A 25688-nucleotide genomic window follows, 5' to 3' on the forward strand; every position below is an offset into this window, starting at 1 on the left:
GCTGCCGTTAGCATACAAAAGCAAAATGACGAGATTAGCGGCTCGCAAAGGTCGTCGCCATCCGGCCGCTCAAGCGCGGGAGACGTCTCGTCGATCGCCGTCGCGGTCGGACGGAGGCCCGGCGGGAAGTCGACCCGGCCGGCGTGGCGCAAAGTTTCGCTTTCGAAGTCGACCACACAAAAGCGTGCAAGAAGTCAATCCATCTGCTTTTTGGATGTGACATATTTGTAGGAATTGAACGTCTTGAGCTTCACCAGGTCCAAGTTGTCCTTATCTGGCTCCCGTCAGTCCAAAACAAGCTTCTCGCTTTGGACTTTGTCCCTCTTCTTCCCGTATCACGCCGTAGCTGCCTTATTTTCATAATTGTCGAGGACGCTCGCCGCCATTTTGCCAGTTGTGTTGGTATCGCTATGACAACGCTTCTGCTCACCTCATGTTGCTCAAGGGCAACCTGGACATCTTTCATTGCCTCCGGGAGACAAATTCCTTTGCGCGTTCTCAGCAGTTCTCGGCCATTGGCGAAGATGCTCGCGACCCTTTGGAAGCGACGCCATCTTTGTGCTTTTATTCCAAGCAGGTGAGCCCCGAAGGGAAGAGAAGCCTAAAAAGCCGAAGCGTCCCCCCCCCCTCCTCTCGCCTCAAGTCTCGCGAGATCTGGGCCGCCTTCCTGTGCTCTTCGGATGCTGCGCCGCTCTTTTGGGCAAATTTGCCCGACGAAGGAGGGGCGGGGGAGGGGTTTGATGGCTGTAGGGGGGGGCGCGCGGGGGGGGGGGGCACACCACACGACGAGTTGAATCGCGAAACGACACAAACGGCAAAGTTTCAAAGAAGTTGGCTGCGCGTGCGCGAAAAGGAGGAAGAAGCCTCCCGCGGGCGCGTGCGCGTGCACAGAGATGCTTGATAGCCACGTCCCCTTGGAGACACACACACACACACACACACACAGTAAACACGTGATGCGCATTAGTGCGCGGCTTTAGACACGCGCACACACACACACACGCGCGCGCGCGCTTGCGCGCGGAGGGAGGGAGGAGAGGCCGACGACTCGAACGCTCAACAAGCTGCTTCTTCTTCTTCTTCTTCGACTTCGAGCCTCGTTTGACTTGTGAGAGTCGAGAGCGAGGAAGAGGAGGGGGAGGAAGAGGAGGGAGAGGGAGGGAGGGAGGAGGAGGAGAAGCCGGAGTAAAGTTTGTCCAAGTTTGCACATCCCTTCGGAAACGCCATTTTGATTCGTCTCCTCTTCGGATCAAGTTTGCAGCCTCTCCGCCTTCATCTTCATCCTCATCTCGGCGCTCACCATCGTCATCGTCGGCCGCCACGATGTCTGGCCGCGAGCGGCCCAACCCCGACAAAGTCCCACGTAGGTCCTCATCTCGTTTGTTTGTGTGTTTATTCGCCTCGTTTTGGACCGTGTGCTTGGTGGCGTTTGCGTTTGTGTCGGACGAGCTTGTCACGACTGTGCTGTTGACTTTCCGCCAAGTCAACTTTAAGATGGCGAGCGAGCACTTTTTCCTCTTCCTCGTTCGATGCGCATCCAAGCGGTGGAATTCGGCGCGGCGTCTCTCTTCCTCCTCGCTTGCACTTTGAAGCTGCTTTTTCGGGACCAACTTTTTGCTGGGGAGGGGAAGGAGGAGGAGGAGGAGGACGGGGGTGTGGGGTGGGGTGGGGTGGGGGGGAAGGTCGTCGTGGGAGCTTTTTGTCCCGCGGGGAGGGCGGCTCGGCGCGGCTCGGCGCGGCGCGGCGCGGGGGGTCAAAGTGTGCTCGCCGCCGGAGGCGAGCATCCATATCTCGGCTGCACTTTGGTCGGTCCGAGGCTCGCTGCTTGCTACTCACTCACTTACTTAGTTAGTGGCCATGTGTCAAGCTAGCTGACGCTACCCGTCAGCTAGCCGGCGGCAAGCAGCGAGCCGGCTTCCGGACGGCGCTTTCAAAGTAAAAGCACCTGTTGATTGGGATGGCGTGGAAACGCTCGTCGAGGGTTTTCGGACCCGATTGGAGATGTTCTTTTTGCACTCGAACGTGTACGTGACTCGGTTTGCCCTCGCCGTGCGTACGACCCCCCGTACTCGCTCGTTGTCGAACGCTTTCGTCTGTTGACTTGTGCCGCATCTTTGGTAATTTGGAAGGATGCTGGTCTGTCTTCCGGTCTTATCGCAGCTAACAGCTGCTAGCTGCCCAGCTCCGCCGTGACCTTGCCCCGACAAATTCATCAAGAAATGAAGCCTGCTTGCTGCTAAAAGTGCGCGGACGCGGCGGTCGGACGTCCGGCGTCGCGGCGAGGGCCCCAAAGTGGCGCTTTGCTTAGTTTAAGACGCTTTTTGTACACTTTTTGGCGTCCGTGTTGACGCGCAGCTAACTCCATCGACGTGACGCCTGTTGCATCTCCCCCCCCCCACGCACGCGCACAGCCTCCCCCTCGTCGTCCTTACACGTCGATTCGCGCGTGCTCGACGCTCTTCTAACCGCTGCTTAGCTTTGCGTTGCGTCGAGACATTTTTTGATTTAGTATTTTTTTTTTTTTTAGCGTGGAAGATGCTGCCTGCGCGTGGGGCGTCGTGACGCAAATGATTGACAGCCGCCAGAAGCGGCGACGTTTTCGGGGAACTTTAAAGTTGACTTGTTGTTCCGACGCCGAAGCGATGCTGCGCGCACTGTGACGTCACTGCGGCCAAAGACAGTTGGCCTGTCGGTTTTTCGGAGCTGCGACTGCTGCGCCCGTCTTATCTGCTTTGGCGTGCTTGTGCGCGGCCTGCAGGATGTGATGAAGATGTGATATTGTTTCAAGATGGAGGTCAAATGGCAGCAAAAGGGATGTTTGAAGTCAAATAGCGCGTGGCACGACACGAATCCGTAATAATTGGCAACACTCGAAAGGCAAGTGTGCTAATCAGCCGTTTCCAAGCCATCGTCTCTTCATCCAATGTCTTCGGAACCTTCTAGAAGTCATCTAGTGATGCTAACGCCCCTCCAAAGTTCTCAGCGCGTTCATGTCAGGACACGTTCCATCGACCCTCGAGCAGTCAGAGTCAAAGAAGCTTCCAGAAGTCTTTTGAATGCATTTTGCGATGCCTCTAAAAATCTTTCGCTGATGCTAACGACGCTAAGCGCCTTCTAGAAGCTAACATGCATCTCAACCTTTTAGGCGGCACGTGGAGATGCTTCTAGAATTGTTCTTCTGATGCTAACGTGTTAGCATTCCAGGGCAGAAAGTCAGCAGGCGGGCGTTCCGCGTTTCCGCCTCTCGCCGCCCAACTGGCCCGCCCGCGCGCGCGCGTTCCCTCTTTTCGCACACTACAACCAAAATGGCACCGCGCCGGGCATCGCCACGGCGACCGGAGGACGCCTAACCCTAACGTGCTTCATTCTAGTCCGCCGTGCGGCGCTCCTAAAAGTTGTCGGGGTCGAGGCGCAGCAATGACTTGGCAACTTATCGATTTGGGAATTCATCGTCATTTGCCATTTGGATCCTCAATTTATCCTTGAACTTGAAAGTGTCCAAATGGTTGCAATTTCAGCGTCTGGGTTTGCAAATCTTGGATTCGATTGATTTCTTTTGGTCCTCAAAGATTGCCAACGTGCGCTCTGACTTCGGAAGGTGATGACAAACATTTTTACAGACGTTACCGACCAAAATGGGAAGAGAATGATCATTGCTTTATGTTTTGGATTTTCACCTTCAGAGGATGTTGCGTTTTTCAGCAAAGGGATAGTTTGTTTTTGTACAAATGAGACTCCTTGATTAATTCATCAAATCATTGTCAGCTTAATTGATGATGAAAGAAATCCTCAGTCAGATTCAGACAGAATATTGACGTATTCACGTAAAGGATGGCGAGAGACGCGTGTCGGCAGTTATTTGTTCCGCGTTGGGGAGCGTTTGGCGCGTCTCGGGACTCCAGTCAAGCTGCTAATGAAAAGCTTTTGAGGTCCCCGCGAGACGCTGGCTCGGCGTCTTCGCGTTAAGCTCGCGTTCGCACGCGCAAACGCGCTTGCGTTCGTCCGCCGGCACGCTTCACTATTTTGTCGAAAGGCCGCTGACAAACGAAGGAAAGCGGCGCTGTCGTCGGGCGCGGCGGGCGTTGTGCGCCGGCCGCTATTTATAGAGGCGCCTTTTTTTAGATAAGATTATGTTTCATCCCAAGCCGGGTGAGAGAAGATGGCGAGCGGAGGGAGGAGAGAAACGGACAAACGATGTTAGTTGGGGTGGCGCAGACATGCCGGAGGGGAGTGGAGGAGCGTCCCCTCTCTCCCGGTTGGGACACTTCGGAGCCGACGTGTTTTCGACGCCCGCCGGGGAGGCCTCGCTCGTCCTGGCGGTGGAATTTTCTTCTCCTGAGGTGTCGTTCGACTCCGAGTTGTCCACCGACGCTGGCGCACGTTTTCAAAAGTGTCCAAAATGCCAGCGATGGCCAGAAAGAGACTAAAATGGTAAAAAGGAAAGTAGTCATTGGTACTTTTCCCGGTTGCTACGCAACTTGCCCTTGTGCCGCATTTAAACCAAATCTGGGATTGATCCCGGCGGCTTATAAGGATCCGTTTCCTTTTGAACTTCCCAATGGGAGCGCAAGCTCCGCCTCCTCTCGCTCATCTTTGTCGCGATGCGTTTGTGAGCTTGCAAAGGTTCCAGTACTTTTGGAAACCCCGCCGCCGCCGCCACATCAAGAAATGGAGAGAAAAATAGGAAGTGGCTTCACTGTTAATAAATATACCAACAACCGCATTTAAACGCAACATTTTTGTCTTCATCTATTTCCATTTTCGTAGCGCTGTTGCAGTTGCGTAGCGCGTCCGCGTTGTCCCATAGGTGGCGCCTTCAGTGTATGGAGAGCAAAAAAAAAAAAAAAAAAAAACCCTCAAACCAAATTTCCCAATTTACGTACGTGTTAGAAAGTTTGTATGGATTGAGTGAAATCCACGCATGCTCAAACAAATATTTGTGAAGGACTTTTGTTGATGGAAGCGACGTCTGGACGAGATACTTGATGTAAAAAAAAAAAAAGATGAAGGCTTGGAATCGAGAACGCTTTTTTTTTGGGAACTGTTTGGGTCCGCCGTCGAAGCGAGCGAGGAACTGGAGTGGGCCCCCTCCCCCTCCCCCGTCTCCGTCCGATCCGGCATTCTTCCACAGTTCGGACTTTGACCCGGCGGTAAATACGTCTTTATTTGCCGGCCTCGAGCCGCTTATCGGCGTCGGGCCGCGCCCGAGCGAGTCGGGCCCGCGGCGCGTCAGGCATCCCGCGCGACAGGTCCGACCTCTCCGAGCGCTGCCGCGACACGCCCTCCGCCGCCGCGGGAAGTAGATCCGCTTCGCCGGCGGCTCGGGAAGGGGTTAACGGGCCCCCCCCCGCCCCCCACCCCCTCGCTCGCCTCTGCTGACTCGACACTTTTGTCAGACGGGTGCCGAGGGAGGAGGAGGCGGGTCAGGCGGGTTAGGTAGTCGCTTCGTTCCGTCGGGGCAAACTCGTTTATCACAACACACAAACATTTGCGTTCATCATGGAGGACAACAGAGGGAAGACGGCAGCAAGTGTTGTGCCTGGCGAGTACAAAACTTCACGTTTACTTGTTGCTAAATGGTAAGTGCTCGTTAGATATGGTCCAATTATGGGAGCGGTGCCAAATAAGTTACTTTACGTATTTACTCGAGTAAAGAGCAAGTTGTGATATTTATTTTTCATTCAGAGCGTGAATAACAAATGAATGTAAGCTGAAGTGGGCCAGCCTCCAACGCAGAAAAAGAAGCCGCTCGCCCAACAGATTGCGTCCGTGTGCTAATTTGACCAATCAAATATTAAAGTTTGACCGCCGCCAATTGAAGCGCGACGCGACAAAGTCGGTGTTGGGATGTTGGCCCGCGAAGGTCGCGTGACCGCTTTGTGTCAGCTCATTGGTCAATTGGACGCCAGTGATTGGTGCAAGCGGCGCCCTACGCGGGAGTTTGAAAATAGGCGGCTCAGTGAAGGTATGTCCATCGTTGGGGGGAGGCGGGGGGTTTCAAACTGGAGTTACGGTTATGGCCTGTTATGATCTTTCATCGCCTCGTCAAAATGTATGAACTAGTTTGGAATGAGAAATCAAAGATACGGCAGTTTGATATTTTGGCACACAACAATCGTGGAAGTTGTTCAGCTTTGATTTGCCTTCACGGGCCGCGTAAACTCAGGTGGCGGGCCGGCTCCGGCCCCCGGGCCATGACTTTGACACCAGTGAGGCAACCGTATCCACGGGGTATCGGACCTTCTTGCCGTTCAAAGTCAAAAGTACGGTCCGACCGTTGAGGTCCTCTCGCAAAGTGCAGCTTGAGCGTTTTGTCGTCGGACCAACGGAAGAGAAACGTCCGCACTGATGATGATGATGATGATGATGATTCAATAGTTCAAAGACACCGAGAAAGAACTGCCGCTCGATGGCAACGTTGCCCGCCCGCCGGATGCTTACGTTTCTTCTTCGACCTTAAAATCACGCCAGCGCGCCAATATTATTGTTTGACGTTTGCGAATGAGCTTGGTTGCCACGGCGATGGATCTGGCCCGGGACGGTGTCACTTTGCGTCTTTTTGGTACTTAAGTAGCCCGATGGAGCGACGTAATCCTCCTTCCACGCGCTAATCTGTCCCGCGCGCACACGCAGGCTACGCCGGTGACATGACAGATGAACGCCCCCGCCAGGAATGCGAGCGCCTCCTCTGAAAAGGTGCCATTGTTTGCTCTACAAACACAGGACACGCCTTGTTACCATGGCGACCGCAGCGATGCTCGCGTAGGCTTGGTTTTCGGAATTTATTGCCATTTATTTCCCATTCCCGAAATATTCCAACGGCACGTGCGGCAAGTTCCTCAAACGTCCGACGAGAATCTCGAACGATCATCGTTTGCGATGGCGCTCAACCGTCAAATGACTCCGAAGGCATTTTGGAATTGGGTTTGTTTTTGTCGCCGCCGACAACCTTGCAAGGTGCACTGCGGGATACGTTGAGGGTCCCGTTGCGCTTTTGAAGTTCCTAACATGGGGGAGCCATCGTTTCTGCCTGAGAGGCTCGGTCCGGAACTCCCGAGGGCGACCCGTTTGGCCAAAAGCCGGTCCCGAGTACTGAGACCGGCGACGTGATCGAGCCGTTTGTGCCGTATCCTCGGCGCAAAAATTATTTGGAGGGAAGGTGGGAGGGCCGCCTTTTCCTCGAGTCCATCGATTCAAAAGGAGCAGGACTCGAACTTGCTCGCGTTCCGTCCCCGCTCACGACACAAATGGAATCCGGCCGCCGATGCCACGTCGCCTCCGGCGTCACGTGACCAACACGACGCGGCCGTCGCAAAAGTGCGATCGCGGGTGGCTTTGCCGGACATTTTTCGCGATTTGCACAGCTTGCCGATTTTGTGTGTGTGTGTGTGGTCTCGAGTTTGTATTGGGGGATGCTGCAGACATGCAACTTTTTGTCCAAGTAACAATCGACCCCTCCCCCGGGAAATCAAGCCTGAAAAATGTGGACGTTGCCTGAAGGCGTTTTTCTCTGAACGGAAAGCCGGCCTGCGAGCCCGTCGTGAGGTGTAAGATGGTGGCAACTTTTTCTGAGCGGCAGGGGGCTTGTGGGTAATGTAGTTGTGACTTATCGGGTGGGGGAAGGGGAGTCGTGCTGCAAGAAGAAGATAGCTGAGTCCCCTCCACCACTTCCTACTTCCTCACCAAACAGGAAGTGAAGGATGCGGAGGGTTTTTTTTTTTTTTTTTTTTTTCAGCGTCTCTGTGGCACTGATAAGCAAACGTCTTCAGTCAAACTTTGTTTGCGGGGCAGAGTGTCGAACGCGCTTTGCTCAGGCGTCACGTAGGGGGGGTGGGGTGGGCCAGTCAGGTGATTGTATTTTCACAGAGAAAACAAAAGACGCGGGTGCCATTTTGTGACCTCAGCACGCGACACAATTGACTCTTTCCAAAGTTCATCATGAGGAAGGAATCATTTCCGCGGGGAGTCCGAAACGATTTGAACCTGCCAAAGCTGAACCCGCCGCTTGGCACGGGTGCCCCCGCAAAAAAGAATAATAATTCATCCGTCCATTTTCGACACCGAAGTGGCCTCCGGCGGGGCACACGGAAACAAACTAATGCTAAATAATCTGCACCTCGCCAGTCAACCGAGCAGACGCATCTTGGGGGTGTGGGAGGAAACCAGAGTAGCCAGAGAAAAGCCACCCAGGCACAAAGACAACGTGCAAAGTCTCCGCAGGCCAGGCTGGGTTTGAACCCGCAACCTCCCAACTGTGGGCCACACGTGAACCGCATTCCGGTTTCCTATCAAGTCAGTCGAGTGAATGATTGCCAGAAGAGGCGCACACGCAGTCGCGCGATACGGGACGGCGCCGTGATTGGCCGAGAGCGCGGCCTCGTACTTTGGCCCGCGTCGGCGAGAGGAAGTGAGGACGAGACCCGGACCCGCCACGTGACCGAGACCAAGACATCTTCTGGGATGTCGTTAGCGTGCGTTTGTCACCTTGGTCTTCCTTTGCAGCTCAGCAGGAAGTGACATCACACGTTCAGGTCCTGAGCGACAGTGCCCCCTGCGGTCTCGTGTGGCGATTGTGGGGTGGGGGTGGGGGGGGGGGGGCAGCTGTCGAAGATAAATTTGCAGCTGTGCTTTGTGTGTGTGTCGACTAAAGTCATGAAATGGCTCTTATTTTGAAGAAATTATTTTATTTTGGTTGAAGGAAGAGTACAGCGTCGGATGTTGACAAACATGACGATGTGCATGATTTACATTCTGCAATAAAAAGCTTTGATTTTGAAAGAAGTTTGACTTTGTCACGCCCGCGATGATGTTAGCAAACAAGAGGCTCTGTTAGCACGCGCCAAGGCGGACGCGCCGTCTGTCCGAGCTCGTCGGCTGTCCGTGGCACCTGTTGACGTGCGTGAGAGTGAGGCAGCTGCTCGACCCCCCCCCCCCCCCCCCGCCCCAGGACCCCTCACACGTGCTGTTGTCATACAGGAAGTGACACGCGGGTCGGCTCTTGATGATGATAGTGACGATGTCGTAGGTGCTCTTTAATGACCAACGTCTTGAGATGCCCTTGATGGCCAGTTGAAAAGACTTTCTTGTTGTTGTTGTTGTTGTGTTGGTGGCGGTGCTGGGAGAGATGCATTGTGGGTAAGTGTCTGCTCTGTAGAAGGGAAGTCAGTGGCGGGCGGCATTGGCTCCGTTTCGCTCGGTGGGCCTTCAGCGGGGACGAGTGTCGGAAGGTCTCCCAAAAGAGTTGACCTTTTCCCACTTGAAACGGGTTTTGCCAGGCCGGCCAATCAGAGGGTGGCAAAATGCCCACATCACCGACGAGAACGAAAAGTCCGGCTGCTTATTTCCGTCGACATCGCAACAAAGAGGTTGAAGTGTGTGTGTGGGGGGGGGGGACAACCCCAAAAAAAAAAAAAAACTGGAACATCCCCGTGGAAAATGAAAACGGCTCGCTCCGAATTGAGATTGCAAACGGCGCTCAGCGCTTCCGGCCAGCAAACGTTGACCTCGCCGACCTTGACGAGGCATCGTCGGCTTTCCAAAGACTTTTATTTTAAAACGGGAGGCGGGCACTTTGCCGGCGGCGCCCGAACACGCAGGGGGTTAGCGGGCGCCGGGCCTCCGCCGAGATGTGGACCCGACTGCGATGTTAGCAAATGAGGATGCGGTGAAAAGTGGGAGGCCGTCGAAGTCCGCAAGTCATCAATTTTGGGTCAAAGCAAAGAAAGTTGTTGTTGGCGTCCTTTCTTTGCTTTTTCTTCTTGTATTCCTCTTTGCAAGTTTCCTCTTCACTTTTCTTCAATTTTCATCTCTGTTTCCTTCTTTCCTCTTTGCGTCTCTTCTCTTCCTGCTTTCTTTCCTCCTCTCTCCATCTTTCCTTCTGTCTTTTTCTTGTTCTTTAGTTTCCCGTTGCGCGTTTGCGACGTGCATGTCTGTGCCGGCCTTGCGGGTCCCAGCAACATTCCTGATGTCATCGCGGTTCTTCCTCGTAGCGCCGCGTGATGTGCGAGGAGCTGGCGGGGGTGGGGGGGGGGATAGACCTTTATAAATGACTGACAACACTTTTGGTGTGAGCGTCGAGAAGATGTCTCGATGTTGTGGGGTGAAGAGCAGAATTCACAAATTGCTCTTTCCGTGCTCCTCCGGCCGCGGACAAGTCGAAACTCGTCAGCCGCTGCTTGCTGTCGCTTGCGGCTAGCCACTTAGCTTAGCGTAGGGATGGCCTTCCTCGAGTTAGCAGCTGGCTAGCTACTTAGCTTAGTACCACCTTGTGTCCCATGTTGACACGCTGTAATTAGCCTGGCGCTAAGCTGGTAATCTTGCTCTCCTCCTCCATCATCCCCAAATCCATCCTCTCCGCTTGCACACCTCCCTCATCCTGCCATCCTTCCTGCCCATCCTCCATCCAGATTATCGTCTTTGCGTCCTTGGACGTGCGTCTCTTCGCAACGTTGTTTATGTGGCTTTCGTTCATCGGGTCGGGATCAGAATCATTTTTATTTGCCAAGTGTGTCAAGGAATTTTTTCTCCGGTAGTTGGAGCCGCCCAAGAACCACAAGAGACGTTCGACCCTCAAGCACGTCGACAAAACCGTCGTTGCCAGAAATGTGATTCGATTTGATTATTAGTATTTTTTTGAATTGCTCAAAAAGATGTCCTCCAGCGATGACAGCACCTCGAATGCCTCATCGAGCAATCGTCAGGCGCAACGAGCATCGGATGCGCTTTAAAGTGGCGTCATGTGGGACTTTCGGTTCGGGTTAGCTTAATTTCGTTTAGCTTGCTAACCTTAACCGTGTCCGTTGTGCAACTGTTGCACATTATTTTTGTCCTGCTGTCCATATACAAGAAAATCCATTTTGAATGTTGTACTTGTTGAAGTCCTGATATCAGGGCTTTTCAACTGGCGGCCCGCGGCCCACGTAGGGCCCGGAAAATCTGCTTTGCCAAACATCGGCCTAACTACTGTATTACAGTACCGTTGCAGTAGATCCCCCGTCACAGCAGGGGGCAGTAGTGAGGTGCTTGCGTAGCTGTAGCTTCCGCCGTTTCATTGTCATTCTTTCTTCTTCTACTCAAGGGCTCGTATTCAAACTTCACACCGAGAATTACGTTTTTAACAGCGCTAAAAACGCAGCCAAGCCAACAGCGGCTCAGAAGGTACATAAGCGGCGGCGGCACGTTCAAATGCAAACAAAGCCTCGTCGGACTCGGTTGGAACGTTATCATTCAAAGGTCAAACGACGGGGGAAAATTGTAACAGGTTCTTTTTCAAAAATGTATTTTTGCTTGCATAGTTGAAATGCGGTGATGCAAAGCACCACTTTTGTGTCAAATTCAAATTTGCGCGCAAGTGGTGAAAAAGGAAAATGTGGAAGATGCCATTTTGGACGCCGTCGAGTAGGCCCCCCCGGGTTCATACCTGACGCCCTTTGTGTGTGTGTGTGTGTGTGTGTGTGCGTGCTCTTCTTCCCGCAGTGTGAACGGCGGTCGCAGACGCGCACCAAAAAGAAGCAAGCGAGCGTTTCTTGGCAGGTAAATATTGCTCCACATTTTGTTTCGCGCCATTGCCCCGATCTTCGTGACTCGTGCCCCGCCCTCCTCAAGAATTTGGAGTAAGGTGGGGGCGCCTGGCTCCTCCCCCTGTCTCCGGTTGCTTCATTTCACAGCCATCATCAGCTTCTGTGGCTCCGCCTCGCTCCAATTTTCATAAGCGTCCCGCTAAAGTTGCCCAGAGTGTAAAAAGTGTCACTTCCTCATTGTGACAAAATGTCTAAAAGTTACGGAAAGAAGTAAAAGTTGCACATAGTGACACAAACAATAAAAAGTGAGGAAAGGCGTCGTCATGTTGCGTCGCAAAGGCCACGCTCGTGTGTGTGTGTGTGTGTGTGTTTGTAGAGAGGATGAGTGTGTTGGTGCGTGCAGAGCGGAGGAATCCGCGAGCTGATTGGCTGACAGTTGGCCGCCATTTTCCATAGCGGTTGATCCGGCCCCTCCCCCTCCATCCTCACACCCGCCCGATGATATCTCAACACTTTATCACTCGGGCTCCAAACTCCGCCGCCGTAAAAACAAGATGGAGGGGGGATGATGCAACAGGGAGGAGTCGAGGAAGTTGACGGCCCGATGAACGCGCGCAACGAGCAAAGTCGCTCATCTCGCGCGGCGTCCGCTTCCCGTTGCCAGGAGACGCCGCGCTTTTCCGACTTCTCCTCCGTTTATCCTTGCAACCGCCTCCTCCTCTTCTTCCATCTTCTTCTCCCCCCCCCCCCGGACGGTGACAGGCTGGCGCACACACCGCGGCAACTTGGCGCCAGTCAGCACACTGTTGTCACAAAAGCTACGGACATTTATCCAAAAACAACTGGTACAAACTTACAAATGTACTTCAGTCAAAGAAAAAAAAATACTGTCCAATAACTTAAAAGATGGGCATTGATTTGTATTAATGAAATAAGAGAAAGTAAATAAACAATGTAAAAATAGTAAATAAGAATTCTATTTCTTACTTCTGGGCCGTGGCTAAAATTGACTGAAACCCCCCCACACACCCCCCCCCCCCCCGCCAACAACATGAGAGACTGCAAAATATGTTTACAATGTTTCCAGATAACTCAGCGCCAAGTGATTATTAACGTTGGCTTATGCGACGGCGGCGCTTTTCCAACTTCGTACCGCCTCAAATCTAATTTGCCCTCAAAGTTAAACGCGTCGACCTTGAAATGCAGTTGCACAAAAACTGTAACATTGCACTTAAAAAAAGTTTTTGAATAATGATTCACTTCAAATTCATTGTGTCATAAGTCAAATAAAAAAGCAACTAAGTCAGAAAAAAAAAAGTTGTATAATCAACTCAACTGAACTGGACTTATGCAGCCCCCCTGCAAAAATTCGCATTCTTCCGCAGACGTGCTCGCGTCCAGAGCGGTGGTCTCTGCCCGCCAGGTGACGGCTTACATCGGGGGAGGGGGGCTCAATTTCCCGACTTTTCATCACCTGAGCCCCCATCATTCAAATCATTTCTCCGGGTCACATTTTGTTTCGCTTGAAGTGAAACGGGTCGTTCGAGCCTAGGAAGAGCGTCCGTTTGGCTACACGCTCGAGCGCGGAAAAGCCGACGTTTGGGCGGCGTGAGGCCTGCGTGGCAGGAATGCGGACAGGAAGGTGCGAGTGAAGGAGGACGATAGCGAGGCGCTCATAAATAGTCAACATATGGTCAGCGACTGGTCCCCCTCCCCCACGTCTGATGCTAAACTGGGCCTGCTAGCTGACACCCGACGTCGCGCTGATGCCGTTTTGTCTTCTTCGCGTTTTCAATCTGGATGATGGGGGGGGGTCACTTTGGACTAAAAAGTCACGGCCTTGCAATGCGAGCGACCCGACTTGGTTTTTGGAGTGTTTTAACCACCCGCCCACAGCTGAAGTTGATGACGCAAATGCAATAAAACGGACGATGACAACCGTAGCTTAGCCTTTGGTTTGACTAGCTTAATGCTGAAGCTAAATAGCGTCTGTGCCGCATTGCTTTGAGATCGAACACACAAAGTGCAGCAACGCATGGAGAAGGACATTTTGAGAGTACTCGGTCATATTCTTTATCCTCTTTGAAGAACAGTGAATATGAGCGCGGCACCGACGATCTCAGGGAGTCGCACTTCTCGATGAAGTTTACGTCTGTCCGTCTGGATTACACTGCCCCCGGGTGGACAAGGCGCGGCATTTAACGTTTATTCTTTTTCATGATGTCATGACTCCGCGTCGCTAAAATAATGTGGAGGAGTCGTGATGACATTGCACAAGATGAGAAGTCACCAAGAGCTGCTTTGCCACTTTTAAAAGCACCAACCCATGTCAGCGTCGTGAAGTGTTCTCGCGCGGCGCCGCGCAGGTCACGCGCTACTTTTAGCCGTGCCTTCGCCGGACACTCGATTAGGGACGGCCGCGCTACTTTTAGCCGCGCCTTTGCCGGACACTCGATTAGGGACCGTCATTTTGTCGCTTCATCTTGCGTCTGACAAAATGTCCGCCCTCCTTCCTCCTCTCGCAACCATCTGTCGCTGTTCGTTTTCTTTCGGGTCGGCTGTAAAAAGCGCCGCCCGGCCAATGGCGCCGCTCGCTAGCACCTGCCGCCGCTTCGTCATGACACCGGCCGGCTACTTGCTGGGAGGAAACGCAACACTGAGGCTGGCGCGCTGGCATTTAGCATTTTGTGGCGCTCGTCATCCTCCTCTCACGCCTTTAAAGCAGGAAGTGAAATACATCAACCGGGGGCTCTCTGCCATCACATCTCCGTGTCTCCATGTTTGCGTTTAAATGTCTCTGCTTTATCTTCTGATCAACAAAGAAACTTGCCATGGCGTACACAAGCAGGCGAAGGCTGTCAGCCTTCAGTCGTCATCCTCATTTCAGTCCCTAAAAAATAGTTTTGCGTTTGCACGTCTTAAATGTCGCCGTTTTCTTCTTCTTTGTCTGGAAAGAAACCCGTCTTTCCGACGCCTTTCGACATGGAATGTAGACGCGGGCGAGCAGAGCTGGAAGAGGAAGTGGCCGACTCTGGCGCGCGTCTTCCTGTGGGGGAGGCCAAACAGGAAATGGTCATCATTTCTTCCCTCGCCAAAATCCGTGCGCGTGTTTCCAGTCAACAGGTGTGTCGAGGGCGCGCTGGTAAAATGTCCCCCGCGCTCAAAACGGGCCAGCGCGTCCTCGCGGACTACAAATACCTGCGACCTCTCACCTGGTCCTGGTGACCTTCACGAGCTGAACGACTTTCTTTTTTTGGAAGTGGCCGCCATCTTGTGGATGTGTCACATGACGGTCAAGTGACACACTGTGTGTGTGTGTGTGTGCGTGCGTGCGTGCGTGTGTGTGTGTGCGCGTGCGGGAGAACAGACATGGACAACTGCACAGAGAAGCAGGAAGGAGGCGGAGCCAATGCCGCGCCGAACGGTGAGGAGGCGGAGCCCACGCCGCCGAGTAGCATCAAAGGTGCGTTTGATTTTAGTCATCAGTCAGAAAGTTGAACAACACGGCTCCAAAGCATTGACAATCTGGCCACTTTTTTTTTCGTTATTTCCGATTCTGATGGACGCGTTGAGCAGAATGCGTTTTGACAGTTTTGCAAATGAAAATTGAGGCCGTAGAAGGCAGGCCCAGCCACACCTTTCACCTTTGACCCGAGGCGCCTGCAGCCGAGCTTTCCGTGTTCGTCTGCGCAACGCTCTTCTCATCCCTGAATGTTTTTGAAACGTGTGGACGCAGCCGCACCCGACGCCACCAAGAATGCGGACGAGAGCCGACAGAGCGTCCGGGGCGGCGACGGCGGAGGAGGCGGAGACTTGTCCTCTATCAACGCCATGATGTCGGCCGTGATGGCGGCCGCGGGAAACCTGAACGGAGAAGGGGACGCGCCGAGCGACGCGACCCCCGCGGGCTCACCGAGGTCAGTACCGACACGAGCGTAATTGTTCTCTTTGAAATGGACCCGCTCCCTAAAAGCTCCTCAAACGATTGTTCTAGTTGGAGTGTCCCTCTTGTGACTCACCAAGATTGCAGCTAAGAAATGCAACTTGACTTTCCTTCCAAGTAGCCTGCGTGCCTAACTTTTGATTGAGTGATGCTTCCACGTACCACTAGAGGGCGCCGACTTGAGAAGAACAGTCGCAGCGAAAGCATTCGGTGATCTCGCGTGTGCATCTTTGTCCTCCTTCCAGCCCGTCGCTCAACAAGACGCCCGCGTCGTCGGCCACGAGGGCGCCGCCCGCCCGCAACGTCCGACGCAGCCAGGTGAGCCCAGGCCGCGACGCCGGTCGTCGCGTTCGTCCGCCGGCCCGTTGACGCCTGGGTTTTGTCCCCGCCGCCAGGACGCCAAAGACGATCACGCCGCGCACGTGTGCCCGCTTTGCGACAAGAGCTGCCAGTCGCAGCATCAGCTCACCATGCACATCAGACAGGTAGGCCCATGGACGCACGCACGCACGCACGCACGCAGGCACTTCCTGTTGGGAAGGCCACGCGTGACCTTTCCTTTGCCGCCATCCTCTTGCTCAGCACAACGCGGACGCGGGCGCCACGGACCACTCGTGCAGCATTTGCGGCAAATGTTTGAGCTCGGCGTCTTCGTTGGATCGGCACATGCTGGTGCACAGCGGCGAAAGGCCCTACAAGTGCAGCGTGTGCGCGCAGACCTTCACCACCAACGGCAACATGCACAGGTACGCGTCAGCCGTTAGCTGAGCGGTCCTGCCCGTGAAGCTTTGCCTTTCAGCAGAGGGCGCTAGAGACTTTCCTTGAACTTTTGACTTCCTGTCTGGTGCTGTAACAACCCGGGAAGTTGTTGATCGGCACGTGCTTTCCCCCGTGGGCACTCACGTGATGATGCTTCCTGATCTCCGATTGGCGTTTGGGGCAGTTTTCTCCTCCCCCGATCGGTGGATCGCTGCCCGTGGGCCTCTTTTGCCAGATCTTCTGTGGCTTCTTTCCCCGGCTCCTCCGAGCTTCTTGGTCCCATCGTTTGCTTGCCACAATAAAGTTTTTCCCAACTTGAGTCGAGGACATCGCATACTGCAAGCGCCCACGTTAGTAAGCCTAATAATAGGAAATATGAATGATGATGATGTGCAAATGGATTTCCCTTTTGAACCTTTGGCGAGGGATGGCCTGATTCACAGGTTCTTGACGGACCTTCTGCCATCGAGTGGAATAGACTTGAATTGTTGTGCCCGCCCGCCCGGCACGGATCCATCAGTGGAGAGGAATGATTTGTAAAAACTGAAAAGAAATGGCTCGCTTTCAAGCAAGGAGTTCTTCATGTATGCGCGTCTCCGTTTTCAGACACATGAAGATCCACGAGAAGGACCCCGCCAGCGGCCTCCTGCCAGTCAGCCCGCCGTCGCCCACCAAGCGGCGCCGTCCGTCGGCTAAGCGGCGCCAAGACCCGGAAGACGAGGGCGCCGAAGAGCCGCCCGCCAAGAAGGTGAGCGCGCCGCCCGTCCGTCACGTCGGAGCGAGACGACGACGACGGCGATGACGACGATGTCGCGCAGGTGACGGACGACTCGCCCTCGGAGGAGAGCGCCGCCGCGCCGACGACGCCGAGCGTCCTGTCGGCCGGCGCGCGGGCCGGAGACGAGCTGGCGCTTCCCTGTCCCATCTGCTTCAAGACCTGCGGCGGCAGGCTGGAGCTGGACGCTCACATGGACACGCACCCGGACACTACACTCAAGTACGTGTCTCGACGTTCTCTTGACTTCCGATTGCGGTCGACCGGTTACACGAGGTCCCGCGTGGTCCACGGATGACGGAAAGGGTTTGGGACTTGTGCAGGTGCGACTTGTGTTGCCTTTCCTTCCGCACGCACCGCGGTCTGTTGCGTCACAACGCGGCCGTCCACAAGCTCCTCCCCCGAGACCCCAGCGGCCAACCCTTCATCCAGACCAACCCGTCCATCCCGGCCGGCTTCAACGACCTTTCCTTCGTCGACTTCTCCTGCAAGAAGTTTGCTCGCGTCGCGCAGGTAAGCTCCGGCCCCGCCCCCGCCCCCCCCCCCTCCTTCCCGCCCGCCCGTCCGTCCGTCCGACGCCCTCCGTCGCTTCAGGTGTGGTGCGAGACCAACCTTCGGCGCTGCGTCGGCAAGTTTCACCGCTTTGTGTGCGAGTCGTGCGATAAGGCCTTCCCGCTGCGCCCCGCCCTCGACCTCCACAAGAGCGCCGCCCACCCGGCCGACGGCGGGGCCGAGGAAGCGCACGACGCCCCCCCGCGGGGCGGGGACCGCTCGGAAGACGCTCCGCTTTACCCGCAGTCCGACTTCATGGAAGCGCTGGGACTGCGGCACGTTTCCAAGGTAAGCGCCGCAGAGGCGGAGCGTCGTTTTTTAACGGCTGGACCTTGGCTATTGGTGGTCGGGTGAGGGACGAAAGCCAAACCGACCCTCCCAAAACGTTTCCAATTGACTGTCTTCAAACTAAGAGGCCATTTCCCGTTAAAAGGAAAGCGCTTCGATCGGACAAACGCAAAACCCTTGAGAAGGCAAAGAAGGTCGGCGTCACCGGGGAGCCGGTCATCGACGGCGCCGTCCTCCCGCGTTGGGCCCGGCAACTTTCTCCCTTCTCACGTGTCGTCCGCTCCAACCTTGGCCTCACTTTTTGCTCAAAGTCCTCCTCGCGTTCGTGGCAGGGTCGCGCACACGTCGCTCTGCGGCCGACTTCCTGACGTCGCGTGTGGGCCCCCGTCCCCCAGGTGACGCGCACCCCCACGGAGGACGAGATCCACCAGGCGCACCTGGACAGCATCAAGGTGATCCACGTGGAGCCCCTGAGCTGCAGCCTTCCCCAGGAGCCCGCCTTCCTGACGGCGCCGGGCGTCCCCCTGCTGGAGCGATCGGCCGCCGTCGCCGCGTCCACCCTGCAGGGTCTGTCTCAGAGGGACGCCCTCAGCCTGCTGACCCTGCAGCCCTTCCAGGCGGGTTTCCTCCTGCAGCCCGACGGGGCCGCCGCCGTCAAAACGGGCGAGGCGGGCGGCGTGGTGGAGCTGGCCGACATCCAGCAGATCCTCAAAGTGGCCGCCGCCGCGCCCAACCAGATGGGGCTGGGCTTCGCCGCGGGGCAAGGTGGGTGCTGACGCGGATGACGCTGGTCGCCATCGTTATTGTCAATGCTCCCCGCAAACACTTATTTTCGCAGAGAAATTCTCAAATTTGACAAGAGTTTGATTGCTCGGTAAAAAAAAAAAAAATAAATAAAGGACGTCGAACTGATCAACTTTTTTTTTTTTTTTTTTTGGCGGGGGGGGGCCGCCCACAGGTCAAGTCCAGAACCAGAAGGCGATGCCGCCCCTGAAGCCCAAGCCCCCCGCGACGCCCCGATCCAGCCTGACGCCGACGACGCCGCCGCCCCTGCAGAGCTCGCAGCAGGCGTCCCTGGGCTGCATCGGTCCCGGGCCGCCGCCGCCGCCGCCGCCCGCCTCCGCCCTCTTCAAGACGCCCTCCTCTTCCTCCTCGGCGGAGACCCGCCGGCCGCCGACCGACTCTCCGCCGGCCGCCGCCACCGCCGCGCACGAGGAGGCGGGGCTCGGCGGGAAGAAAGCGGGAATGAAAGCGCCGGGCGTGGCCGACGCCGGCTCGGCCAAAGGCGCCTTCTCGTGCCGCTTCTGCGACCAGGTCTTCTCCTTTTCGGGCGTCCTGCACGCTCACATGCGTTTCCACCTGGGCATCCTGCCCCACCAGTGCAACATCTGCGACTACGTGGCCCCCGACAAGGCCACGCTCATACGCCACCTGCGCACCCACAGCGGCGAGCGGCCGTACATCTGCCGCGTCTGCCACTACCCCTTCACCGTCAAGGCCAACTGCGAGCGCCACCTCCGCAAGAAACACGGGAAGACGTCCCGCAAGGACATCGAGAAACACATCAAGTGCGTATTCTCCGCCTCGCCCTACAACCCCAGCGGCACCGCCGACACCGAGACGGGACGCGGCGGCGCCGAGACCGTGTGCCGGTTCTGCGGCGAGGACCTGAAGACCTACCGGGCCCTGCAGATCCACCTGCGCACGCACAACGGCTGCCAGAGGAAACCTTTCGAGTGTCGGCGTTGCGGCGCCGCCTTCCTGGCCAAGCGCAACTGCATCCACCATCTCCTCAAGCAGCACCCGGAGGTCCAGGAGCGCGAGATCGAGGAACACATCGCCAGCGTGCGGCCCGCCGAGGCGCCCGCCAGGACGAGGGACGCCACCCCGTATCACCGAGAACTGGACCAGCCTCTGGACTTTTCGGCCAAGGGGCGAGGCGCTCACGCGGCCATCAAAGCGGAAAGCGTGTCGCCCTCCTCGGCGTGCCCGCCCCCGGACCAACCCGTCGACCTGTCCGTCCCCAGCAAGCGCCTCCGGCGCGCCGAGGCCGACGGCTGCCGGATGGAGACGCGGCAAAACTGCGGCGTCCCGGCCGACGAGGACAAGGGGGCGGCCGCCTCGCCGCCGGGGGGGGGCCGCTTCCCCCCCGGCCCCTCCCCCGCGCCCCTGCTCCGCCCCCAGCGCCTCAAGCCCCTCCTCCCCAAGCCCGCCTCCCTCAAGGAGCTCCCCCCGTTGGCGTCCATCGCGCAGATCATCCACTCGGTGTCCGCCGCCCCCGACCTGCTGAAGAGGGACGTGGCGTCCGATTCTCCCTCGGAGTTGCCGGGCGGCTCCGCCACTCCGGAGACGCCGGGCGACGACAGCGTCAGGTCGCGGCGTACGTTTGGTTTGCGTCGCTCGGGATGTATTTGGTGCTGACGTCTTCTTCTCGTGCAGGAAGAGGAACAGGAAGAAGAGCGCCAAGGACGCTCTGGTCCTGAGCGGCGCCGGCGTGCTGGACTTGGAGTCCAGCGGCGAGTTTGCCAGCGTGGAGAAGATGCTCGCCAACACCGACGCCAACAAGTTCACCAACTTCCTGCAGACCGGCGCCGACGAACTTCCGCCAAAGACGGCTCCCGGAGGTCAAAGTTCGCACACGCAGGCATCACGGGCTTACCGTAGAATCTATGAAAATTGCATTCCTTTTTTTCCCCCCCTTGTGGGATTTGCTTGATCACACTCTGGACTCCGAATGGTCTCGGTGTTGTCACGGTCTGAGAACCTTTGTTGCGACCGATCGATAACTTGGTAAAGTCAGCGAGTTCTGGTCTCAGGCAGAACACGACTCACGACGACGGGCAACCCCTGAAACCCGTAAGAAATCGATGCCCACGCAGCCGCTTGAAGCTCTCTGGCGTTTGTCTGCGCAGACGGCGAGCGAGCGGACGAGGAGGCGGGGCCGAGAGAGGACGCCAAGACGACGACGGCGGCGGCGCTTCCTCAGTCCAAAGGCAAGAAGAACGCGTACTCCAACTCGGTGCAGAAGATGACGTGTCCCTTCTGCCCTCGCGTCTTCCCGTGGGCCAGCTCGCTGCAGAGGCACATGCTCACGCACACGGGTACGTCCGGGCGCGCCGCCTCTCGCCGCGCCTCCGCTCACGCCGCCGCGTGCCCGTCCTCAGGCCAGAAGCCGTTCCCGTGCCCGCGCTGCGACGCCTTCTTCTCCACAAAGTCCAACTGCGAGCGCCACCTGCTGAGGAAGCACGGCGTCACCAACCGGACGCTCCGACGCAACGGCGTCTTTGCCAAGAAAGGAAGCGACGACGGCTCGCACGAGAGCGCAGGTTAGCGTCGCCTTGGTAAGGTGCAAAGCCAAAGTGGGCGGGCTGAAATTCCAGAGGCGGCTCAATCAGCGAAAATAGTTTGGATTTCTTGACGGATGCTTACGTAATGTTCTACTTTGTAAAGATGGTTTTGGAGGATTCAATTTCATTGCGATTTGCATTTGCGCTTATTACGAGCGACGCCAAAGTCGGAGGAAAGGAAGGGGCGGAGCTTCTGCCGTGTACGAGATCAGTGATTTGAAGTCAAGAACCGCTGAATCCGGCACATTTTGCAAGCGTCCTGGCGAAAGGCGCCGGTTTCTCTCGCTTTCGGGGCCGGTCGAGGCTGACCTCGGGCGGGTCGCACCACTCCAACGCCCGCCATTTTGCCCGGGCGGGGGAAGGCGTGCGCGGCTTTCGCTGACCGCATTTTCCTTTCATACCCCCCCCCCCCCCACGTTTCCTTGTAGAAAGTCAGTCGGACGCCGAGCCGCCGGCCAATGACGGGTCGCCGCCCGGCCACGCCCCTCCCGGCGCCGTCAAAGAGACGTCCCCCGAGCGGAGGCGGGAGGAGCCCGCATCACGCAGCCCCGCCCACAAGCCCAGCTCAGGTGCCACCCCGCTCCAACTGCGTCCCAATTAGCACGCCGGTGACATCGTCACAAGTGGGTGTTTTGTGCGTGCAGCGGGTTCGAGTCCTGTTCCAGCCTGTGAGCTTGAGTACCAACAGGGGGCAGCAGAGAACTCGACCGACGCAGCCAAAGAATCTCCGCCCGGCGCCAAGGTAAGCGACCGAACGCGAGGCCTCCCCCGGGCCAAAACCAAGACAAACGTAGGTGAGGGACGGATGGACGGACGGCGGACATTTTCTTTTCCGTCACGAAACAGTCTGGAGTTGACTTGTTGTTTTTGTTTCAGGGCGATCACGACGACGACGACGACGACGGCGGCGACGAGGACGACGACGACTGCCACAGCAACAAAAGTTTGGATTTGAACTTTGGCTCCAAGCTGATCGACTTCAAACTGTCCAATTCGACCCCCGGCCCCGGCCCCGCCCCTCAGGAGGAGGCGTCCGCCGCCCTCGCCGCGGACGCGCCCGAGGCCCCCTCGACCGGCCTCGCCGCCAAGCCCCAGGCGGACTGGAAGCACGTTTGCGGAGTCTGCCGCAAAAGCTTCCGCTACGCCACCACCCTCGCCCGCCACGAGAGGGCGCACCTCGGCCAAGAGACGCCGCCCGACGCGAAGGAGGCGTCCGCGGCGCCGGCCTGGGACGCAAAGGAGGAGCGAGCCGAAGAGGAGCCCGAGCCCAAAGACGACGACAAGGACGAGGCGGCGAGGGCCGGCGACAGCGACGGCGCGGAGAGCGGCGGCGGCGGCGGCGGCGGCGGCGGCGACGACGACGACGACGGCGACAATAAGGACGACGAGCGCAGCGACGGGGAGGTGTCGTCGGAGGCCAAGAGCCTGGAGGGCGCCGACTCCGCCAACGCCGTCGGCGCCGCCGTGGACAAACGCAAGAAGAAGACGTGCGCCGTCTGTGCAAAAAGATTCTGGTCGCTGCAGGACCTCACCAGACACATGAGGTCACACACGGGTAAGGTCACACGTGCACGCGCCCTGTGGCACTCCGCCGTCATTTCTGCTTGTTTTGCATTGCGCTCGCGCCCGGTGTGGAGCCGGCGAGCTACGCCAACGTCCGCCGGAGGTCAAAGGCCACAATATCGAGACCCGAGAAAAACAAAGTGTAAAATGAGCTTTGTTCGGATTGGATCGCGCCTCTCCGACGAGCTTGGCTCTGATTGGACCGTAGCCCGGCATCCGCTTGCATCTTTGCGGCAACCGAGTCTCCCTTAGCGATGCCGCTTCCAGGGGGCAGCATAAGAGAGGCACCAGGGAAAGGTCACAACTGAGCCGACCACCGCAGAGGGTCAAGAATGTGGCGACGGGTGCCCGCCCGGCGCGAAGGGACCGTTCGGGGAGGGGCCGTTTGCCCCGTGTTCAATTGAAAGACCCAGAAGAGTACAAAACGTCTGTGAAAATGTTGCAAGGGGCCGTTTGGAGTTCCAACTTTTCCCGGATCCGTTAAATTGGAATTCCGCTGCATGTTTCTGTCTCTGCGTGACGTGGTTTTGGTCTTCCCGCGCAGGTGAGCGCCCGTACCGCTGCGCCACGTGCGAACGCACCTTCACGCTGAAGCACAGCCTGGTTCGCCACCAACGCATCCACGCCAACAAGACGCCCAGCGAGGACGGGGACGCCCACACGCCCACCGAAACGTGTCCGCCCTCCGAGAACGAAAGCGAGTGCGCCAAAGACTTGGACGACGCCCCCCCTTCGGACCCGGAGCAGACTCAGACGCCGCCCGCCGCCGCCTCCGAGGAGACGCCCGAACTTGGCGCGGCCCCCCCGGAAACCAACCATCCCCGTCGATCGGTCGCCGACGCCGAGATGAGCAGCGGCGCGACGGACACGTCCGCGGCGCCGAACCCGGACGTTTCCCGGGAGCTCCCGGCGGGCGGGCTCTGATCCGGGGCCTCTTGGCGCTCCGAGCCCCGCCCCTTCTGGATTACAGGCCGGCATTGGTCGCGGACTGAGTGCGGGCGGAGGACGCCGCACCTTTAACAAGTGCCTTACTACTTGTCCTTTTATAGCTTTTTAACTTTTGTTTTGTCAGCGAGAAGATCAAGATGGCCGACGTGCGTCACGTGACACTTCTTGTAACTGGAAAAGATGGCGGACGGAAGAACTGTCGGCGTCGCCGTCCGCCCCTCAGCTAGGATGCGAGGATATCTCAGTAGACTTTGGTTGTTTTGACTTTTTTGCTTTTGTGAGGGATTTTGTTTCCTTTTAGTTTGTAAGTGGACAAATGAAAACGTAGCCGCGTTAGTTTGTGCGCCGGTCCGGGTCCAAATTACCTCAACAGTGTCAATCACGTCTTCCTGCTCGCTAGCAAGTAAGCACAGCTGGTACTAGCGGGCGCAATTAGCTTGAGCTTTTAGCTACGCCTGGCCTCCGCTCCGGAGGGCTAACACTACTCGTCCGCCGCCTTCTCGACACTTTTGCGTCACCCGACGACTGTTAGCTAAGAGCGGACGTGAAGGGATTCCAACGATGTCGAGTGAGTCAGGCGGGCCAGCTAACGAGCTAACAGCGGTCCGCTACAAGTATTAGCGCGTTTGCCCCGGAACACGCCTTCTCCGCCCCTCCGTCGACTTTCTTCGCTCACGCTTAAATTAATTCTTACTTTAAATATCAAAGTCGTTTGGTTTTTGTAAGTTGGCGTCAAAGACAATCAAATGCAAATAGCAAAAAAAGTTGCTGGGATGAAAGGTAAACACTAGCTTGCTTTTTTTTTTTTTTTTTTTTTTTTTAAAACTGTGTGTGTGTGTGTGTGTGGGGGGGGGGGAGGGGGCTCGATTGTCCTCTCCTATGTTGTGCCTCAAATAAATCAACTCAAAACACCTCAAAATTTTGTCACCACCAAGCACGTTACTTCACTGCTCTGACTGGACACTAACTACTACCTACTACTACTCTTAATTGTACTCGAGTACTACTGCTTGTATTTGAACATGATCAGAAGCAATTTCATCTCTGCAACAAGCTAATGCGGATAGCATCAAGAGCTAGCCAGCCGTTAGGCCAAGCAAGCTAACGTTCGATTGCAACGAGTGCTCGGAGCGGCCTCCGACGTGCAATGTTGTTAAAGGGAATCTTATTTTACAGTCGCGCTGCCAACAATGATGACTTCTGCGCGCGCTCAGCCGTGTGGATCGTTTGTAAAAAAAAAAAAAAAAAAAAAAATCTTTGTTTGTGCGCGTGCTTTGCAGTGAACCAAAGTTTTGAAAAAGTCAAGTCGACGCTTGAAAATTGAGTCGAGTCAATCAAAGGTTAGACTGAGGCGCTTGTTGATGACATCGTCGAGTCGCACGCGCACACGCGGCTGGCCGGGCTGCAAACGAGCAATAAATAATCCAAGGAAAAAGACAAAAAAAAAAAAAAAAAAAGCTTTAATCATCAGATCTTTTGTTCTTTCTGTCAAACTGTGAACATTATTATTATTATTGTTTTTCTCTTCTTCTGGGTGACTTTTAGGATAGTTTTTTTTTTTTTTTGCATGTTTAATCAAAATATGCTTGATTTCTGCACACACACACACACAAATGTCATATAATAAAATGTCATCGCTCTCAGGGTTCTTCTCAAACTTTGTTTTGCTTCCTGAGGTGCAAACTTTGATTTGTGATTTCATGTCGACTATCAATCGATCACGCCAGCACTTGACTGTGAACGCACGCACGCACGCACGCACACTCTTTTCAACAAGAGGAAGTCAATAAAAAAAAAACAAAAATAAAGCTTGAAAACTCGCCCGCCGCCTCATCCACGTTTGTCCTGCTGTCATTTGTAAAAGTAGTGAAGCGGCGTCAGGAGGCGGTTGCCCCGGGAGATGGGAACCACTCGTGCTTGGTGACTTCAACCCGCGGGCCGGCGCGAGAGCTCGACGGGTCGAAGGCCGGCCGACCGTCGTGCGGTTTGGCGGC

General features: G+C 56.2%; 1 protein-coding gene across 2 annotated transcripts; it reads left to right on the plus strand.

The window, feature by feature from the left end:
• Positions 1 to 1138: 1138 nt before the first annotated feature.
• rreb1a (ras responsive element binding protein 1a) lies at positions 1139 to 25530 on the plus strand. Of its 2 annotated transcripts, XM_061805346.1 has the most exons (20): positions 1140 to 1363; positions 11476 to 11532; positions 14887 to 14982; positions 15256 to 15436; positions 15708 to 15780; positions 15858 to 15947; positions 16045 to 16208; positions 16828 to 16969; positions 17040 to 17218; positions 17320 to 17509; positions 17591 to 17836; positions 18232 to 18601; positions 18795 to 20208; positions 20276 to 20460; positions 20749 to 20937; positions 21001 to 21162; positions 21612 to 21752; positions 21828 to 21925; positions 22060 to 22738; positions 23291 to 25529. In XM_061805346.1, exons 3-20 carry the CDS (start codon positions 14889 to 14891, stop codon positions 23668 to 23670), a joined length of 4977 nt encoding a protein of 1658 aa, XP_061661330.1. In that variant the 5' UTR covers positions 1140 to 1363; positions 11476 to 11532; positions 14887 to 14888; the 3' UTR covers positions 23671 to 25529. The 2 variants fall into 2 exon arrangements, with proteins under 2 accessions (XP_061661329.1, XP_061661330.1); XM_061805345.1 differs by lacking the exon at positions 11476 to 11532 and having other exon boundaries at positions 1139 to 1363; positions 23291 to 25530.
• Positions 25531 to 25688: the final 158 nt, after the last annotated feature.

This window comes from Syngnathoides biaculeatus, chromosome 19, assembly GCF_019802595.1.
Source record: "Syngnathoides biaculeatus isolate LvHL_M chromosome 19, ASM1980259v1, whole genome shotgun sequence".
Classification (NCBI taxonomy): domain Eukaryota; kingdom Metazoa; phylum Chordata; class Actinopteri; order Syngnathiformes; family Syngnathidae; genus Syngnathoides; species Syngnathoides biaculeatus.

Bases quoted from the DNA above. Each gene is read 5' to 3' on its own strand.
- rreb1a (XM_061805345.1), top strand. From the start codon at position 1,324: ATGTCTGGCCGCGAGCGGCCCAACCCCGACAAAGTCCCAC. The intron at 15,781-15,857 runs GTGAGCCCAGGC...CCCCGCCGCCAG, and splicing joins GCAACGTCCGACGCAGCCAG to GACGCCAAAGACGATCACGC. The intron at 17,219-17,319 runs GTACGTGTCTCG...GGACTTGTGCAG, and splicing joins CACCCGGACACTACACTCAA to GTGCGACTTGTGTTGCCTTT.